Source organism: Acanthisitta chloris, unplaced genomic scaffold, assembly GCF_000695815.1.
Source record: "Acanthisitta chloris isolate BGI_N310 unplaced genomic scaffold, ASM69581v1 scaffold23776, whole genome shotgun sequence".
Lineage (NCBI taxonomy): Eukaryota > Metazoa > Chordata > Aves > Passeriformes > Acanthisittidae > Acanthisitta > Acanthisitta chloris.
In genome coordinates, this window is record NW_008679037.1 from 18,517 (window position 1) to 38,994 (window position 20,478).

The following is a 20,478-nucleotide window of genomic DNA, read 5'->3' on the forward strand; positions in this document are numbered from 1 at the left end:
GTACCTGTGCAGGGGAGAGCACAGCCTGTTCAGCACAAGCATGGAGTGTGAGGGTGCTGAGCTGGCTGTGCCATTTGTAGCTTCAGAGCTCGAGGACATGCTGAGAGAGGGAAGTTCTTGGCATGCCCCCACTTGCCTGGGGAGTTTTATTTTGATTAAGATGGACAGAGAATAACTGAGTCACAGGAGCAGGATGAATGATGGCTGGGCTCGGCTCTTGCATCGGTGGAGCCTGCAGCCCCCTAGGCTTAGCACAGCCATCCCCACTGGCACGGTGCAGGGGCAAGGGAACAAGTGGCTGGGAACGCCATCGGGAAGGGGAAGTGAAATCACGGCAGGCGTGGAACTGGTGGGCAGTGACCAGTTTTTGGTTGGGACTTTCATTTACCCACAGCCCTGTAGTGCCCAGCGGGGAGGGCTGATCGGTGGAGCCTGCAGCCCCCTAGGCTTAGCACAGCCATCCCCACTGGCACGGTGCAGGGGCAAGGGAACAAGTGGCTGGGAACGCCATCGGGAAGGGGAAGTGAAATCACGGCAGGCGTGGAACTGGTGGGCAGTGACCAGTTTTTGGTTGGGACTTTCATTTACCCACAGCCCTGTAGTGCCCAGCGGGGAGGGCTGAGACTGTGCTAGGGCCACTTTGGCACTGCCCTGATGCAAACCACCCTCAGGGGACACTGCTGGCAGAGAGGGGGAAGGGCTGTAGGGCACCTCCTGACCTGCAGGGCATGGAGTACTGGAGAACTGCACTTCGACTGAGACTAGCGTGGGGAGCTGGTGAGTGTGTCCAACCTGGGGCTTCAGGGGGTGGGATATGGAGTCTGTGGGCTCAACTTGCCCAGAAGCCACTGGAGAGGGGCAGGCACATTCTGGGACCAAGTCCTACGCCCTGTCTCAGAGGACCTCAGTTTCCCAGTGGGTATGCCTGGTACTCTGTCACCTTGAGCCAGAGCACCCTTTCGATTTTCTCCTCTTCCTCTCCCAGCCTTGGTCCTGGAAATCAAGTGGCAGAGGCCTAACGAGAAAAAGCCCAGAGGCTGTAGTTACTGGAAGGATGTGACTGCAGCAGTAAAGCCCTATTAGGGCTCTCCTGGCTAGGGCAAGTCACTAGTGCTGCCTCCTTTAGCTGAGAACAAGCCAGCAACTGTGGCTGGGCCCTTTATTTCCTATGGAGTGAAGAAAAAGTGGATGTGTCTTTTGTTTGGTAGGAATGGAGGAGAGCCATGTACAGCACTGAAATAAATAACTTCGGATCTCAAGCATCAGGCTCTGACCTGTGGGTACTGGTGGCAGGACGTTTCTCCTGCTCCTGATCAGGAACACCTGAGACTGTTAGGGGCTTGTTTAGTGCTGTCCAGGGGTTTGGGGATCAGACTTTATTGGTGTGACCTGGTTTGCCCATGCCCTGGGCAGTTACCGAGCAGAGCCAGATCTGAACCCCGGAGAATAGTGCTGAGGAGCCACAGGTCTAGCTCGAGGATGGAGAGAGCAAAGTGAGAACACCGTCATTAGTAGAGATGGAGAACACACAGCAGCTGACCTGCCTGCACAGCAGTCACTGGCAGGCTGTGTCCTGGCAGCAGCTGGAGCTCTTAAAAGGAGAAACATTAGTGCCCCTGCACTCTTTTCTCCTTTGGTCCTTTCCTGCATTTTCCATTGAAGCCAGATCTGCAGTCCTGGGATGGGGTCTTGCAAAGATCTGGGCACAGGAAAGCCTCCTGTAGACACTGGAGGATGCTGAGGGGGCTTTTCACCGGCCAGCAAAGGAGGGTGCAGGCTGGGGGACATGCCTGGGCTGGGAATGACATACAGGTGGTGCAGGGGAAGAGTGAGCATCAAGAAGGTCAGGCTGGGGCACCATACCACTGGGTACAGGGTGCTGCATGGCTGAGACACAAGGGGCTGCGGGGATTTCGGAAGCATATTTTGGAGGAGAGGGGTAGTTTGAGGGCATGTGGCACGGGTAGGCAGGGGTAGGGCTTGGGCTATTGCTCTCCTCCTCCCCAGTGAAGATCCGCCCCAGGCCAAGCACAGAGATTGTGAGCCCCAAGGGAGACAACGCAGCTTGACAGACTGTATCTCCCTCTGCCACGGGGCCCGGGGCGCTGCGATTTCACACTCGGGCGGCCCCAGCACTGCTGCGCCATGCAGGAGCTAGGCTCTCACTCCCACTCTGCCATGTCCTCGTCAGGAAAAGCTGCTGTTGCCCCCTCCTGCCTCTCCACCGAGTGCTTCGACACCCTGACTAGGTCGTGCATCAAGTGCTCCGACTTGTTCAAGGACAACACAAGTAAGGGGACAAGGGTGGCCGGGGTCCAAGCTCCCCAGTGCTGGGTGGTGGTGGGTCAAGGGGGCTGGAGGCACACCAGGGGTGGGCAGGTGGAGGGCACCTTCTTCTGAGGATGGCTATGGAAGTGGCAATGGAAGATGGAGCACTGCCTTCACCTGGAGGAGGGGGAGAAGGAAAGCGGCCAAAAAAATACACACCAAGGAACATGGTGCAGGGAGAAGTCAGATGATCCAGCCCAGCATGCAGGTCACAGCCTGCCCCAGGGGTGACCATAGGAAGAGCAGGATGCCATCATCTTCTACCACCCAGGAATGGCAGGGGGGTGGGAAAAGGGTCCTGTCAAGCAGGACCCTTTTTTTGCTGCTGCTGGGTGGGTAGCAGTGAAGTGCCACTCTCTTTCCCCACCATCACAACCCAAAGGTTGGTTGTCCAGGTGGAAAATGCTGCTGCTCTTCTTCCCAACCCCAGCTCTTCCCCTTCTGACACAGCCGGCATCTTGCCTCACAGCAGAACCCACCCTGGCACCCACCCTGACCAGCAACTTCCTGAGCTTTGGGGTCCCGGTAGCAGTGGGGTTCATCCTGATTCTGGCTGCCCTTTGTGGCTTCCTGGTCTGCAAGGCGGGGAAGTGGAGAAGGAAGAGGAAGCCGGCGGATGAAGAGGCCAAAGGTAGGGAACCTCCACCTCTCTCTCACAGCACCCTGAGGACCCTGGCACAGACAGGCTCCCCAAGGCATATCTCTGTCTAGGCTAGCTCCTCTGCCTCAACATGGGCTCCACAGCCATCCCAATGTGTTTTGGGACAGCTGAGTCACCTCCTGAGTGATGGTGTCCTGCATTCCTTGGGTACCTGTACGTGTACATGACTGCCAGTGTGACCCTGATGAACCATCTCTCCCTTTGGCAGGTCTTCCTGTGCCTTTCTGTGCTTAAAGCACTTACTGGCACCATCCCCTCTGCACAGAGGACACATAGAGAGCACTGGTGAGGAGCTCTGTGAGCTCACTGGTGAGAGCCCTCTCCCCCACTAGCCAGAGGGCCGTGGATGGAGGAATGGGTCTGGGGGCAGTGGTAGACATCTGGAGACAGCTCCAGAAGGAACCTATCCCTGTGGCATTGCAATGGTGGTGCTGTGTTGACCTCCCAGCTTGCTTTTTCTGCTTGGGATGCTCAGCATCCTCCAACATGCAACCTAAAGACCCTGACAGGGTGTCAGGGCCAGCCCCATTGACAGGACACTGCAGCACCACACAGAGGTGTCCAGTGTATCAAAACTGGGGCCAAGGGGCAAGGGATGGGACTGAGCCTTTCCTGGCAGTGTACTTCCAAGAGAGTAAGGCCTCATTGCTCCACGATGGCTCATTTTGTTGGGGCAGCTCTTTCATCCCTCGAGGGCCCCACACTGATGCTGATTCAACCCTGGACACTCTTTTCACAAATAGTCTTGAGTGGTTTCTCTCCTGCCCATTCCTAGGCAGGAGTATGACTCCCTCGGACGCCCATGAGGGGCTGCCTCAGGGGGATGCTGGCACCTGCCAGTGTCCTGCCACCTGGGCAAGTGTTCTCAGGGGGCAAGAGGGCCAGGGGCATCTGGTCCTTGTGCCCTGGCTTGCCTGCACACTGCTGGCAGTGCCGGATGGTGACTCAGACCACGGGGGACATTACTCGGGGGTTTTCTGCTATGTGACAGTCCATGACGCACATGCCTAGGAAAAACACCAAGAATGAAAGAGGAGGGAGAAATCCAGTGGCAAGGGAGATCTGGCCATGATGGAGAGTGTTGGAGACACTGCTCAGATAGTCCCTGGCTGCATGTCCTGGTCCCACTCATCCCCCAAGGCTGCACCCCAGCAAGCCCACTGCTGCAGCAGTGGATGTGTGGAAAGTGGCAGGAGGCCTGGGGCTGGAGGCACACGCCTGCATTCGAAGCGTGTAAACAAGTCTATTTTTAAGTGGGAGGCAGTTGGGGAGGGCGAGCCGCCATGGGCTGGGCTACTCTGCTGCCCGCAGGGTTTAGCAAGAGGGCTCAAAGTGGAAGTGCAAGTTTCTGCCTTTCCCTATTGTCTTTTAGGAGGGGAAAAGTGCATTAGTTGTAAGCAGAAGCAACTCTGCAGCAGGAGAGGTGTGGTGGGGACCTTGCAAGGTCCTTCTGTTCCAACTCCATTTCCCTCCCAGGGACAGGGCCCTCTCCCTGGGACTTGCCTGACCTCACTTTGTGAACCCACTAACCCCATTTTCTTGCTCCCTCCCAGCAAACATGAATGATGCCAGCCTCCTGCCCAGCCAGGACCCTGCTGTGCCAGAGGGAGATGGTGGCCTGGCCCCAGCCCCATGCCCACATCTCGATGGAGGCCTGAAGATGATGGGGCCACCTGGGAAAGCCAGGGTGAAGCAGAGGCCATGCTGCCAGGGCAATGCTGACGGTGACATCGTTCTGCTCTCCACCGTGTACCCCCAGCATGAGGAATGCAACCATGGCTTCCCACTGCCTGCCACTGAGCTGGGGGCCACAGCTCTGGTCACCACCAAAACCACCCAGAACTGCGCCAGAGAGGAGAGAGTCTGAGGATAGGGGGAATGTGGGCACCCACAGCCCATTCCTGGGATGGGAGAAGCATTCTATGAGTATGAGTTCTCTGAGGACCAGCTTTTACCTTGAGCAAGATCAACCTTTTAAGATGAGTGTCCTTTTCCACTTTCCCATTTGTGTTGAGGCCCAAGTTACACCAGAGGAAGCCAAAGTGGATCACGCCGAGTCACAATGGACTGCTGACAGCTGCCATGGCTGAACCATTGGGAGGAGGCAGAGGAGACACAGGCGGCAAGGATGGAGTCTGGCAGGGACTGCTGTGCTATTGGCAAGGCTGCCATTGAGCCAGGACAGGTCTGCTGCAGGATGGGCAGTTCCTGGGAACATGGGGCTGGAATAGCAGAAACAGCAGGGGAAAGGGAAGATGGAGAGGGAAGCAGGGAGTTACATTAGGACCAAATCCCGCACAGAAGTAGCACGATTTTTGCTACTGACCTCAATAAAAGGAGACTTGGGGCCATATGGAGCAAGGCACATCCAGCATCTACTCTATTCACAGTCCTGCCAACCTGTCTTCTTCACTCTGTGATACTCAGGTCTCTCCTCCCTCTGGGTGCTCTCATGCGGTGGCAGGCATTTACCAGCATTCACGGGAACTCCCTCCACAGCCGGGTACACCAGGGACGGAGAAAAAAAATCTGTCTTCCCAAGCACAGAAGAAGGGAAAAAAACCTGTCTTTGCCCTGACCTACAATCCCTGAAGTTAGGAAGGACCAGGGGCAGGCAACAGAGACAGCTAGTCTAGAGGAGCTCTGTGAACTTGTCACTAAAGCCCCAGACAACCATCACTTCGGCTCACTGTCGCTGCAGAAATACCGTGTGTCACTTGGGATGGATGTTTCCATGCTGCGCAAAACCAGTCAGGGAGCGATGCGAGCGTAGGCAGGATGACTTAATTTATGTGAGTGTCCTCAAGGCTTTGCCTGTGTGCCAGAGCTGGCTGGCATTGCTAGTCCCAGGCATTTCTCTGTCGATAGTTTCCTACACCCGCCTGCAAGTGGCTCTACTGCACAGGAAGGGCTGTGTTTCGGAAACGAACTCGTTAGTGTGGGATTGCTGTTCCCAAGTAATTACAGCAGCTGATCCCTTGGCTGAACAGAGACAGACCAGTGGGCTGTGTGAGAAGCCCTGCTGGCTCCAGAGGGGGTGATTAGGCAATTAGAAGTGCCTTGGGGGGGTTATTTGCATGAAGCGCCATCTCAGCGACAGCCCAGGTCTGCTGTTCCTTCGGTCAGGTGGTTTCCTTGTCCGGGAGGCTTTGGACACTGAGCAGAGGTGACCAAGCAAGGTGTGGGGGCACTGCCACCAGGCACCAATGGGCTACCAAGGGACTTAGTCCCCTGCAGGGTTACCTGGTGGCACTGTGTGAAGGGTTTGTCCCTCTGATGATGGGAAGGCGACTCCCTGTCCAAGCCTCAGCTCTCTTCTGGGGCTGGAGGACAGATGCTGCTGTTGAAGGGGGACCCTCCCTCTTCTCACCTCTCCTGCACTGGAGGCAGGCTCATGGCATCTGTCCTGTAAGGGGAGCCACAGGTGCTCACCACAACTCCTCTCCCAGGACTAAATGCACTGCCAGTGGTGAGCCTTCACCCAACTGAGGCTCTGCATGACTGGGGATGAGATGGGTCTTCATCTCAGCCTTGGGGCTGAGGATAGTGGAGGACAGGTCCACATGCCCAGTGACTGTCTCCTGGGGCTCCAGCCACCTGCGGCTCGCTGGCAGGAGCTGTGGAGGCTCCAGCACTGGGCTCCCAGTTATCCAATACCCATGCTGCCCATTGCAGAAGGGGTATCCCCACAGCATGAATTAGACATCTCTTCTGTCATGCTCCTCATCCAATCCTGTGAAGTGTCTTCAAGCAACCTTTGTGCATCTGGAGTGGGGAAATGAGCCGAAGCAGGCCGAGGGATGTTTTGGTGCTGGAAGAAGGACTGCTTGTGGGAGGCAGAGCAACCTGTATCATGGGAGATGGGGGCGAGAGGGAAATGGAGCAGAACTGTCAGGAGCATCCTCCGCTTCCCGCCCAGTGACAGCTGCAGCCCAGCCCTGCGGATGCGCTGCCCACCCCAGCCGATGTGGCGATTTGAAAAAGGAACACCCATACAAATCCTATTGAAAATGCTCCTCTTTCTGCTCAGGTAAGGACTTCTGACCTCATTTCTGCTGGAGCTTAAGCCAGGCACCTCCTACATGGGATGCCACCAGCATTTGCAGTTTGCAGAGTGGCAATTTGATCCACATTGGATTCCTTAGCCAGTGAACGTCCCTTGGATCCCCTCTCTGTTATGGCATGTTGGGTGTCTTCTCCACATCTTGCCTGCCTGACTGCCAGCTGTGGTGGGGCAGAGTTCCCCTCCTGCCCACTCTGCCTGGGTCTGGGGGGATTTGCAACCTCCTCTGTGCACTTCTCCATCCTTATTTACAGGGCAAAAGGGTGTCCATCTTGCCTTGTTGGAGAGCCAAGGGAATAGAGATGAAAAACATGGCTGTAAAACTTAAAGAATAAAGTGAACCCTTTGCCAGTGCATGCCTAGAGGTCTGTATGGGGTCCCCATTCCCATGGCTTTAGGGGTCTCCATCATGGTGGTTCTTGGGTTATAGCAGGACTTTGAGCTGGAGACGCTCCCTTTGCACTGGATTCACAGGCACGTTCCCTGTGCATGGCCACCTGCATGGTCAGGAAGCAGCTGAGCCTGGCCACCTGCATCTCCCCACGACCACTCCAGGAGCTGGCTGATAGGACAAGGAGTGGGGAAAGTCTTTTTTCTTGGGGGTGTTGCCCGTATTTGACTTTCCACAGCAGTTTCTCACTTCCTCCTGTGAGGCAGGAGCTGTGCTTCCTCCCCAGCCCAGCACCCGCCCCACTGCCCGCACAATTGCCTAGAAAGGCCGGTGAAGCTGAGCTTCCCCTGGCTGCAGGGGTGTGGGTTTTCAGAAAGAGCCAGGGGAAAGTCTGAGGAAACTCTGAAGAAACCCCTGGGCAGGAAGAAGGAGCGGAGGCTAAAACCATTCTCACTGCAAAATCACCTCGGTTATGTCCCTAGCCATTTCAACTCCACCAGCTCTGCTATGGCAGAGGTCACGAGGGTATTTGAGCTTCAGCAAGTCCCATCAGCAATGCTGGTGGTAAAGGAAAGAAGCCTTGGTGTCTCTGGGGATGGGTGTTTTTTTCATCCCTGGTCCAGCAACAGCCAGCACGCCAACCGTGCATGGTGGCACAGGGAGAGGAGACACTTGGCCAAGGGTCAAGTGCAACCACCAGTCATGTCTGTCAAACCCTCCTCAATCCCACAGGCTCCCCAGCATCCAGAGAGCTCGGCTTTCCTCTGCCAGCCTCCTCACCTGGGTCCTTTTCCCACACTCTCCATTTCCATTGCTGGTTCACCCACCAGTTTAGTCTCCTAACAGTTCACCCACATGCCCAGCTACTCCAGCCTAAAGCACTCACCCCAGGCCTCCACAGACCCCCACAGATCCAGCTTGCCCCTCTAGGGACTTTCTGTCGGTGCTGGACCTTGACAGCAGTCAGTGCTCGCAGGGCAATGTGGGCACCATTTTGTGCCATGCACCTCAATATCCAGTGTCCAACAGGCACCATCTGTCTCTGGGTGCAGCCTCCAATCCCCTCACTTGCTGCAAGAAGACCAGGGACTCTGCAGCAACCTTATCACCTGTTTGCAGGGCATGGAACTCATCCCATCCCGCATGAGCCTTTCTCACCACCCACTTCTCAGTGTCAGCAGCGGCATAGGGATGCATGGGTGTCCTTGCAATCCACGGGGGACACCCGTGGGAGTCTGTGGGTGAAGAAGAGAGGTCAGCAGGTCCGGGGCGCCTGCCACGAGGTGGCACTGACACCACACAGCGACCTGCACGGCTGCAGCGCCACAGGGGAGCTGCATGGGAGGTGAATGCCCAGATGCAGCAAGGGGAGACAGGTGGAGCCAAGCAGGCTAGTGGCCAGCCTGCTCTGGCCAGACACAAGGGCAACAGTTGGGTCTGACTCTGTCTGACCATGCAGCCCATCACCATGACCTCTGGGCTGCCCAGGAGAAATGGTCACTGGTGGCTGGACACGTGTGGGCAGAGTAGGCATGGAATGGTGGAGCAACCAGAGGCACAGAGAGCTGCTGCTCCTTCCCCAAACAGCACTGAGCACCTTGACCATCACCCTGCTCCCCCAAGCAGCCCATTCCCAGTGGTGTCAGGCCTCCCTGGGGATTCTCCAGGACTCAGACTTGCCAGCCCTTCTCCATCCCCTCCGTGTCAGCCTCTACCAAAAAAGAAACTACCATGCTACCCACCAAGCTCCTCAGCTGGAAAAAGCCCAGGGCTGGAGAGTAGGGGCTGGCTGGCTCTCTGTGCAATGCTGTCGGGGGACCACAGCCTTCCTGATGCTGCTCATCAGCATCCCTCCCTAATTGCTACCCAGTGCCTAATGACAGTAATTAAGAAGAGCGAAGCTGCCTGGGGACTGGAAGCGCTGACGGAGTTGGGGGAGACAGATGGTGTTCGCACTTAAGGACAGATTAAAGAAAAAAAAAGAAAAGAAATACCACTCAGCTTCGATCAGCCTCCCTTTCCTTAGTGTCAGGATCACTTTGGTCCACCGGCACACTAGGGAGATGCAGAGATGTGGCATTGGTCACTTTCAAACACAGTATCTGCCCCTTCCCCTCATCCCCCCAGTATTTTAGGGTGCTGAGGGAGCTGTGGGAGGGAGCACCATGCCTGCCTGGGTACCTGGCATGGAGGGGGTTTCCTCGCTGCATTTGTGGGCTGATGCTTTCCCCTGGGACCGCCCCCGCTGCTCCCCGCTTTGCTGGCCGTGCTCAGCGAGCAGTTTCCCAGGGGTGTAAGGTGAGGGGACAGCCCAAAACCACTGGAGGGGCTGTGGTGAGCAGGCAGCAGCTCTTCTGGCAGAAAGGACTGGCCTAGGGAGAGCCCCACATTCTCCCCATCACCATGGAGTAAAGCCACCACATTGGGTTTTCCAGGGATCACCCAAAACCGGACGTTGGGGACTAAAGCAGTTGAACAGTGACTGCAGTGCTTTCAGCTTCACCTCCCTGGAGAAACCCCACCTGCAGCAAACCCCCTCCAAACCCTTTCACACAGCCCATTCCCCAATCCCTGGGGTGACACCACCTGCCTCCAGAGCTACCTGCCAGGCTGTGGATGCACCCTGGGCAAGGGGAGGACATGGGGGGTGGTGAGGAAAACCTCCCTCCTGCCCCTAGAAACTGCCCTTAAATGCTGTCAGGGTGCCCAGGCCTTTGGCCCCTATTGCACCATGGGGATGCAGGCACAGGGACATGCTGGGCAGGGAGGATGCTCAGCCTCATGGAGGAGGATGCTCAGCCCTGTGCTACAGCGTCAGCCTGGCCCTGCTCAGGGGATGCTCCAAGAAAAAGCCCCAAGGCAGGCATTGTGAAAACCAACATGTTCCCTGGGCTGTGAGTGGTAACTTCCCCCTCTCCCACAGCAAGTGGGGTCATTTTAAACCTGTTCTTCATCTTGGTCACAGCTAGTGAGGTGAGTAGAGCCTTGCCGAGTGACACAAACCTCATCTGACACCTGAAGGGATCGGTGGCGACAGGCAAATTGTGCAGAGAGAGCCTCTGCACACTTTTTGAGGTGCCACTGTGACAGGGACTGACCCACTCCCACTCCCGGGGACACCTCCAGGGGGTGCAGGGCTTTCTTCCTGCTGGGAACCTGGCATTCCCAAAGGGCTGTAGAATTGCACATAGAACGCGGAAGACTCCCAGAAGTAAAGGTCTAGTTTTGGACTCCCCAAAAAGGGATAGCTGGGCAGTGAGTTGGTGGGTGACAGAGCTAGAGCACATGGCACAGCCCGCCTGTGTTGCATCCCTTCTCTCTCCTGCTTTATGCTATTTCCCCCTTTTTCTGAGCACGGGGCTGTGCTAAGAGTCCAGGGTGCAGCCTGAGGGGTGCAGAGGGAGGGAGTCACCAGCAGCAGGGTGCTCTGGGGATGGAACCCCATGTCCTTCATCCGCCGTCTCCAGTGTCGGCTGCCCACAGCCCACGGCTGCTGGCAGGAGCTATTCTGAGCCTGGATCAATGGGCGAGCGCGGGGGTTTGGGTGACAGCCACGGGAGGCATGTCGGGAGGAGGGCTGCAGGCAGGGAGGAGCAGGTGGGATTTTTCAGGAGATTCTCCCGTCTTCCCCGCCCTCTGCTGTCCTGTAAGGTTTCAGTGATGCAGATGTCTTTCTCATTCCCTTCCCTACGGGGCTTGCAGTCTGACTGGGTCCCGCTGCCCAGATGCCGCTTCCTAATTTGAGAAGTGCTGGCATTTCGTAGAGAAGCAAAACTCCGGGATGAAGGCACCTGCAGCCAAAAACTGTGGCCAAGACTGAGCTCAGGATGGCAATTTAAATAGGGGCTTGTAGTGAGGGTGACACACAAAAGATCATCTTCCACCTCCACCAAAAATAATTGCCATTCTCATTCTGTGACAATGGTAATATTTTTGATGAGGTTGTTAATGCTTTGCGAAGTTAGGGTAATTTTAAAGCTGGTGCTTTAAACGCAGCACCGGCAAAGTATTTAGATAATTTTCCAAACATTTTTAATGCTGTTTTTCCTAGCTAAGAGGTTTGCCTTATCCATGAGATCCCCAGTGATGTCCATCAAGTACCGCAACCCTGGTAGGGAAGGAGAGACCTGTTACCTCCCTCCCAAGTGCCCTCCAGAGCCCCACCCCCAGCCCCCACTAACCTGCCCCCCTTCATACCCTGCCAAATTCTCTCTCGTCTCTGTTCCCTCCCCAGTACTGCTAATACCAAAGTCAAAACTATAAATGCTGCTGGGATGACATGTTTCCCAGTGTATTCCCAGTAGTGGTCTCTCCGGGTTTCTGGTTTGCTATTCAGCTCCTCAATTATTTATGTCTGCAAGGGAATAGGGAAACAAACTCAGCGAAGCAAACTTCATGCCCTGTAGTGACACCGTGAGTTATTAAAAAACATAATAAAAATTCCCCAATGAGTCATTTAAGATGCATTTAAGCAGCTCGAACCCCTGAGATGATAGTCATGACTAACTGCTTACTGCCGGGATCAGCCGGGGAGGGCCAGTGGCAGGGCAGAATCCGGATCCCTCCGCAGCATTTCCCAACAGGGATGTTTGAGGGGAATCCTGCTGGTGGAGGCTAAACTCTGAATGTCCTCATTTACAGTTTAGGGTGGCTGGGGGGTAACTGTGAGCTCCCTGTAAGCCGCATACGTTCTGGGGTGGCGGAATGAGGCGACGGAGGGGATGCGGAGGATGTGGGAGGTTACAGTCAGGGTGATGGAAGGTTATAGAGATTGTGGTGGGATGCGGGGGATGGAAAGGTGCAGGAGGATTTGGAGGATGCAGAGGAATGCAGAGGCATGTGGGGAATGTGGTGGGAGGTGGGGGATGTGGTAGGAGGTGGGGGATGCAGAGCATGCCGGGGGGGTATGTAGGGATGAAGGAGATGAAGGGGATTGGGGGATGCAGGGGGCATAGGGTGATGTCCACATGCATGGGCACATTGCTAGAGGGCTGCTGAGAGTCCTTTGCAAGAACTCAGAGAGCAGTGGGTTGTAAGCCAGACCAGTTCCACAGGAGCCCTGCTGACCTGTCCCCAGCACTCCTCTGTCCGCCTAAGCCCCATCCTAGCTCCTGTGTCAAATGGCCATGGGGGCAGCAGTGAAAGGGTCCCCTAAGCACAACTTCCCCATGACAGCGGGTGTCCACTGTGACCAACTGAGCACTGACACCAGACTTAGGACAGACCCCCTTGACTCCGGGGGTCACTGTATGTGGGGACTCCCCTCCACCTGCTGCCTCTCACATCACAGCCAGTCCTCTCTGCTCCCTCGGCTGCAGGCACCTGCCCTGTGTCCCTGCTCCTGCCCCAGAGAGTCTTAAAGGCTATGCAGGGAGTGTGTACAGCCCAGAATGAGTGGGCTGCAGTAGAGAGAAACTGGAGGGGAACCACTGGCCTGGGAGGTGTTAAGAGAAGCTTATCTTTAGCTCATCCCTTGCTTTCAGCCCAAATCCAGAGCCATCCGCAGCTAAAACGCTCGTGCCTAAATCGTGACATGCTTTGAACTCAGGTTTATGTGCACTGTCATAGGGGCAGTGTTGAAACCTGTCAAGCTTCAAGAGACGCTCTGATCCATCCTCCTCTCCCCACTGAGAGCACCCGCGAAGCCCAAGCAACAGGGGGGGTCCACGCAGAGCCCTGCTGTCCCCCCTCTGCCCAGGAGTCACCATCCAGAAAATGCTCACTTGGGCAGTGCTTAACCCCTCGCTCCACTGCCCCCGAAGCTGGGCACAGCCGACAAGCTGCTCTCCTTGCATGCCGCTGGCACACCGGGCTCTGCTTCAGCTTGAACGCCAGGAAAAGCAAAGGGCATAATTTTAGGAGAAGCGTGTGAAATGTGTTCTGGCAGATCAGCCGAAGAGCTCTCCAGCGCAAGGAAAGCATTAACATTTGCAAAAGGTCCTTGCAACAAAGCAAAAAAATTCCAGCAGGCAAAATCCAGATGCGGGGATGTACAAGCCCTGGGACGCAAACAGGGATGGGACAGGTCCACTGGTCTGGGAATGGTACAGGAGTGTCTTGGGAAAGAAATGTCCCTGGGCAGGAGTGTTACACTGGTGGGATGAAATGGTGCAGGCAAACAGAGTGGGAGGGACTGCTTGCTCCTGGCTGGAGTTGACAGCACACAGAGGTGCAAGGGGATGGGTTTAGACTTGGCTGGGACAGGATCTCCCCTGGGTCTGAGCTCCTTTTCTTTGTCAACCCCTCTCCCACACATGATGGATTTGCAGAGAAAGGAGGGAAGAAAAATCCTGAAGCCTGCAGCCTGTGATTCATCCTTACTATATTTGCACATATTATTAGAAAGATGAAAATATAGCCAGAGCTGGAATTACAGATTTAGTAAGCAGGACTGCCTATTTCAGCATATACTGCTTTTCCCAATAACTCTAATGCTCCGGGAGACCAATTTACACCCTCACTAGCATTAAGGCATTGCCCTACACAGTCTACTTATATATCTGGGTGGATATAATAAGCGAGAAAGTCCTTCAGGGACAGCAATGTTTGGGTTCCTGGTGCTGCCCACTCAGCATGCTGTGCAACTGGCTGGTGCCCATAAACCTCTGCCTCAACATTCAGCTTCCTGCTAACACTCACACAGATTTTGGAGATGTATCAGTTCATGAAAGCCATAGGCAAGAGGGACTTGTTTACTCCCTGCTTTGCAAGCCTTCTCCATCCCTGGCAGGGAGCCCGGTATGAGGGAAGAGGGGGAGACCCTGAGCTTGCCAACTCCTTGCTGTAACTCACCCCAAGCCCTCAGCTTTTTATAGACTAATTATTAACAAATCCCACAAAGGCTGAGTGCATATTCTTGAGCCCACAGGACTCAGCAACCATGCCTGGCCCCACACCAGCCCTTGTTCCCATACCTGGCCAGTGGTCTTTGCACCCACCAGGGAGGGGGAGTGGCTGATGTCTCCTTGTGACACCTCTCTGCACTACCCTGTGTGAGGGGACTTGCTGACCACTGTGAGCCTGAGCACAGCACCCTCCTGCACAGGTTGTTCCTCCACCCAGAACTGCTAGTTGCAGTGAAGTAGCTGGGGTATCTGCTGCAGTCTGCTTGATTTTAGTTTGCTAAGAAACTAGGTTCATTCAGTATTGTGGCTGCCTGCAAAAGGTGTTTTCCAAGGTTTAATAAAGCAGCAGCCAGTTGCATGACCCAAAGAAGAGCAAATAAACTACCAGGTGTGTTTGCTGGTCTCCAGCATCTTGCTTGCAAAGCGTCGGTGTGCTGAGCCCACTCCAAGTGCTAAAGCTCCCAGGTATGCCAGTGTGAAGGGGCCAGGAAAGCAGCACCAGATTCTTGCTGCCGACCCAGAAATTTGGGTGTATTTTCCCATGAAATGGCAATGCGGTGCCTGGAGCAGCTCAGGACAGGGATGTGAGCAGGACCCCAGGAACTGTCCTCTCTGGCTGCACCCCAACGGGGTGAGCAGTGCAGTGCAACAGATGTTTTGGCAGCAGTGTGGTGACCCACGTGGCTGTTTGCAGGGCAGATGTCCTTGTGTGATGCTTTCCTCCTTTTGCTGGAAGTAAGAGACAGCCACTGCTCTTGTTAGTTTTTTGTTTCGGTTTGGGTTTTTTTACTGATTGCTCCAGCCCCAAGGAAGTGAAAGGATGCTGCAAGGGAGCTGACTCTTGGGACAGTCTGTGACAGGAGGCTCTGAGCAGAGGAGACCCTGTCGTGGTCCTGTTTGCTGAGAGACACTGACGGACTCCACTTTTAGGACTGCAAAACTCTGGGTGACCCCAACCACTCACCAGGGAGGTGATGGCACCCCTATTTCTGTCCTTGGCCTCCTAGTGAACATGTGGGAGGTATTTTTATCCTCCTGCCAGCTCCCTTAGTCACCGGTGCTTGCTTTAAATGGGTCAAGAGGGAATAAAGATGCAGCAGCCCTTGCTCCCTTGCTGCCTATCTTGGAGCACATTTACTGGCAGCACTGACTCTCCCTCCTCTCGCACTCCATCCCAGCCAAGTGCTGTTGGAGACCCAGGAGAGAACTTCTTGTCTCAGGCAGTGTGATCTTCAATTAACTCCCCATTAAAGCCCGATGGCAAGGCAGCGCTGCTGCAGAGGTGCTGCATGTCAGGACCACAAAGGCTCTCTCCCAGCACTCTGGGGAGGAAGGTGACTGCCCTGATGGTGGCAGAGCCAGTGTGTTGGGGTGGATGGATGAGCAAGGGAAAGGGGTAGCAGGAAAACTGCATCCACCTCACACACCCCAGACATATGAGTACAGGGTGGCAGGGTTGGCTCTGGGGCATCAGGGGCAGGTATGGTCCCTCTGAACCATGTTGGGACAGAGATGAGGTTCACCAGGAGAGTCCATGAGGTTTGCATCTGCTGCCAGCAAGCTCACAGTGCAGATGTAATGCACCATGACATCATTTGACATCAATGACCCCAAAAAGATGGTGATGTCCCTGGCACACCGTGCCACTCACTGCCATGACCCCTAGTGCGCACTGCCACACGCATCTGTGCACCTTGTGATCACAGTGCCAGCACCACATTTCACAGACTCGCATTTGGTGACCACCACGGGAACTGCAGGAAACCTTGGAGGATTTGGAGCCAGGGCATGCCTGAGCATCTTCTCCAGCCCTGGCCTCAGCCCCACTGCCATTGTGCAGCCCAGCTGATTCTGCAAGCAGTGATTCCCTCTTCCAGCGGTGACGCTAGCTGGTCTTCAGGCCAGGATATTTTCAAGGGTTTGCTCATGAAGGGTGACAATGGAGCTGCACATTTGCTCACGTCCAGCATTTCAAGGGTGTGATTTCCACGGCAGTCATCTTAGTGGCTGACACCCAGTTTGGAGGGTACAGCGCTACCCTCCAAGGTGACCTCAAGAGATGAGCAGGGGGTGGCAAGCGCAGCACCCAGGGGAGATTTGGGCCTAATCCTTGTGACATCTAATACCCAGAGAGAGAGAAAAACAGCAGGAGACAAGCTGGGTGCAGGGGGAGGGGGGCAGGGAGGGCAATGGCTGACAGAACCAGGCAGTTGCCTCCATCACAATTTAAGGGAGTTCGTTTTCCTCCTGTCTCCTCAGATCTGTCCTTCCGCTGCGCTTGCACAGAGCCATGCAGCTTGGCTGCCCTGGGGAAGAGGTGAAGGGAGGGGGACCAGCTCATCAGGAGATGTCCCAGAGAGGAGCTGCAGCTCCAGGCACACTGTGCAGATGGGAATGGACACCCTGGTGTGAGCCAGATGGAGTGAGGGGCTGGCAGCCTGCCTGGGACCCCCACCACATGCAGGGGGAGTGGGATGGGTGCCAGCAGCCCAGCTTTCCCACTCCATTGGGAAAGCATCTTTGCTGCAGGAGGAGACTACAAAGTCCTCCCAGGACACCAGCAGCTCCCAGGGGGAGCAGAGTGCTCCCTCCCTCCCAGGAGGCCCCGGCACAGTGCTACACTCAGGCACCTCGGGGCAGGAGCCAGGCCTGTAGAAAGCAAAAAACTGGCATAAAGATAGTGAGATTGAAACAAAAAGAAGGAAAAAAGTGAAGTTTTGGAAATTTACTTATTTCATCTCAGTCCTCTGAGCCTCCAGGCTACACTCATTTTACCTTTTTGTGCCTTCTCTCTGTGAGCAGGAGAACTAGAAACCCACATCTTGCTGATGAAGGCAGAGCCCCACGGGCACTTGTGTGGGTGGGAAACCTGGCAGGGCTTTTGGAGCTCCAGTTCCTTCGATTTCTAAAGCCACCGAGTCTGTCTGGTGTGGTCAGGGAGGGGAAAGTGGCATGAGAGTGGCAGTGAGGGCAGCATGGCTTGCAGAGGCATCCATCCCCTGAGGTAAAGCTGGTGTAACGGGGAAATGTCTCTGGCAATGATGTGGAAGACAGCAGAAGGGCCACTCAGGTGTTGCTAATTTTTAAGACCGAGCTTTTTTTGTCTTTGCAATTCGGCTGCTCAGCAAGGCATGACATTTCACCGCTACCACCATCCCAGCTGCCCCTTCTTCCACTGGTCCTACCTTGATGAGGGCAGGCTGGTGGTGGCCACCGCCACCATGGCTCCTATTCAGGGCTGAAGGAAAATCTGGAAATGTGAACTAACATCTAAATGTGAGATCAATGCTGAAACATCCTCTGCCCCTCCAAAGAGGCCTCTCATATCTCTGATGCAGGCACCACTTTCCCACTGCAGGATGGTGCAAGTGTCTGGGCTTTTCTCCTTCTCCTAAAGTGTTGGAAACACTTTCACCAGAGCAGCCTTGACCTGTCAGCCTGCCCCATGAAACAAGGGCTCCAGCCTTCACTCAAGAGGGGCAAATTGGGGCAAGAGGTCTCCTACATTTGCAAACGTTTAGCACTCTGCATCCTACACACCTCTCAGAATCAGGGGTCTGGTCTTAGTCTCCTAAATGCTAAGGGAGCAAAAATCAGGAGACACTTCTGGCCATGATGTGACACACCTGTGACACACAGTGACACACCTGTGATAACTTGGACGTTCTGTGACATGCTGGGGAGCAGCTCCCTGAGTCAGCTTGGTTCAGCCCAGAGTCCAGCTTCCCCTTCCCATGCTCCAGGCAGGACTGTGATGAAGGGACCCTCTGGCCAAGCTCCTCTCCCAGTTCCCAGCTTGGCACACGGCTACCCTCCTCCAGTGGTGCCAGGGCCAGCTGCTCCATCCCTGCCAGCTATTGCCATCCTGCCCAAGGATAGCGGCTGGGAGTTCTTACACCTAATTCAGACTTGGCTCAAGCCTGCTGGGCTTTCCATGCTGCTGTTGGTAGAGGGGAAACCCATTACTGGTGCACACCAAGAGTTAATTTTTCTCCTTGCATTTGCAATTACCTCCTGTTGGTTGTCGCAAATCTTGGCAAGTTTTAAAAATTAGCAGGGCAGCTGCACTCTGCATTTACATCCCTTGGTCCAGCAGCCACAACCCATTGCCAGCCCATCATCACCCAGGGCATGGCCATCATCATCCTCTCCCTGCAAAAGGCTGATGGTGCATACTGAAACCGAGTACGAGGGGCAGAAAGCAAAGGGCAAGACTAAGGGCAGCACCAGAAAGCAACCACGTAGCTTGTCCAGGGGCTCTTGTCACAAGATGAATGTCCAGCAGTGAGAGCCCCGTTTGAGGGACATCAGGTACATGTCTCTCTGCAACAACAATGAGACTGAACTGGTCCTTCCAAGAGGAGTGATGGGTGAGGATTAATACCTGGGAGGCCTAAGCACAGCTCTCCCTGCTCAGTCACACACCTTTCCTGCCCACGGCGTCAGCCGACACACAGGAGTTTTCACTGTCCCCTCCACCTGCACCCTCCACCACACGTGGGTGACTGCAGAAGTGAGAGCAGACCTGCTGTATCCCCCACCCTGACCCTGCTCTGCTGGTTTTGTTACAGTTTTAATTATATTTCTCTTGCTCCAGCCTGAGATGTTTTCTATGGCTACATACATATCACTGCCTGGATATTCAGGTTTTCTCCTGTTATTTTTATTTTAGTCTTATTCCTCCCATTGCCTATTACCCCTCTTACCCTCTCCTTTGTGTAACTGCAGGTAGTTACTGAGCTCCTCATCTGGCCTCAGCACTTTGCAAACGTCACATAGATCCTCATAAATTGTTTGTTGGGAGCCAGTATCTTGTCCTTTTTTCCCTTCCCTTCTTTTCCCCAAGATTTTCCATAGATCCTCCTGCATCCCTGTTCACGGGAGTTTTCACTGTGCCCCGGTCCCTTGTTTCCCTGGGGGTGGGTGCACCCACCAGATGTCCTTCTGCTAGTCTCAAAGCTGCTCACTAATTGCCCTTCCTGGGTGACAAACACAGGACTTGTTTCACCTAAAGCCCTGCTGCTGGTGGCATCTGTCCTGTCCTTGGGCTGGGATTTGGGAGGCAGAAGGAAAACGACATATCTGGTAGGAGCACCAAGGTGACTCCTGGTTGCCGTAGCAAGGCTGCTGCTGGCGTGGCACAGGGACAGTTCCTATGGGGGAAAAGTGGCACGCTTGATTTTCAGTCTCCCAAAAGACAGAGGCTTATTGCACAGTGAAATATCATCAGGTTAATGGTAGGAGACCAGAAGCAAATCCCTGCCACTAATAGGATTGGGCTGTCTTCAGCAGGTCTCACTCGCAAAGGCGGATCATGCCAAAACGAAGCTGGCTCGAGAGCCCATAGGCTCCCAGCGGGCAAGGGAGTTCTGCCCACAGCCAGCCCTCTGATAGCAAAGCCCTCTCTGTCCCCTGTAATCTGGGAAAAAGCGACATCAAAGGGCAAGCACATCCATCCTGGGACTGCTCTTGGGAAGCCAAGGGCAAACAGAGCCTGCAGTCCACTGCTAGAGAGGAGAAGAGGCAGCTTGGCATGTACCAGCGCTGCAGGAAGGGCAGCCAGAGGAAAGTGATGGTCCTAAAGGCAATGCATGGGGATGGCACATCCACACCTCTGTGTTTTCTTTGCCTTCTCACTCACCCTTGTTCTCTCCCGTGTGAAAAGCAAACCTGATACTGTGAGCCTCCCCCCCCCGGTTTTAATTAAGGACCTTTCCTGCCCAGTTCTGCACACCAGTCTTCCCCAATGTCTGTCCAAAGCCCCACTTTGTCAGGACATATCCCTGATTGCTTTTTCACTCCTTTGCACCTCAAGAAAAGGCAGGAGTGGGAAGTCTGGAGCCAGCCTTTGCTGGAAAAGGGTTATCATGAGAGGGAGGGGGTGCTGAGCCCCTCTGCATCCCCAGTGGAGGAGCCTGTCCCCTGGTACGGGGCGGAGTAGGCGGAGGAGGTGAATGTGCTCCTACTGCCACTGTCTCACTAGCCGTCCTCTGTTTCTGTGCTGAGATTTTGCACTTGTAGAAGATTTCACCGACACTTCCACCTCACTACAACCACACACAGAGTTACATCCACCTGGCCCAGACCTGTGCTGGGTGGGGGTCATGAGCCCCTCTATGTGTTCCTGGGGATCAGGAGGGACAGCTGGTTTGCACGGAGGCATCCCGCCACGCTGGCCATGCCACGCCGC

At 55.0% G+C, this 20,478-nt stretch overlaps 1 protein-coding gene across 1 annotated transcript; it reads left to right on the plus strand.

Annotated features, from left to right (window-relative positions):
• Positions 1-2,145: 2,145 nt before the first annotated feature.
• On the plus strand, positions 2,146-4,856 carry LOC103804539 (tumor necrosis factor receptor superfamily member 13C-like). Its single transcript, XM_009077154.1, has 3 exons — positions 2,146-2,290; positions 2,798-2,959; positions 4,543-4,856. Exons 1-3 carry the CDS (start codon positions 2,146-2,148, stop codon positions 4,854-4,856), a joined length of 621 nt encoding a protein of 206 aa, XP_009075402.1.
• The last annotated feature ends 15,622 nt before the right edge of the window (positions 4,857-20,478 follow it).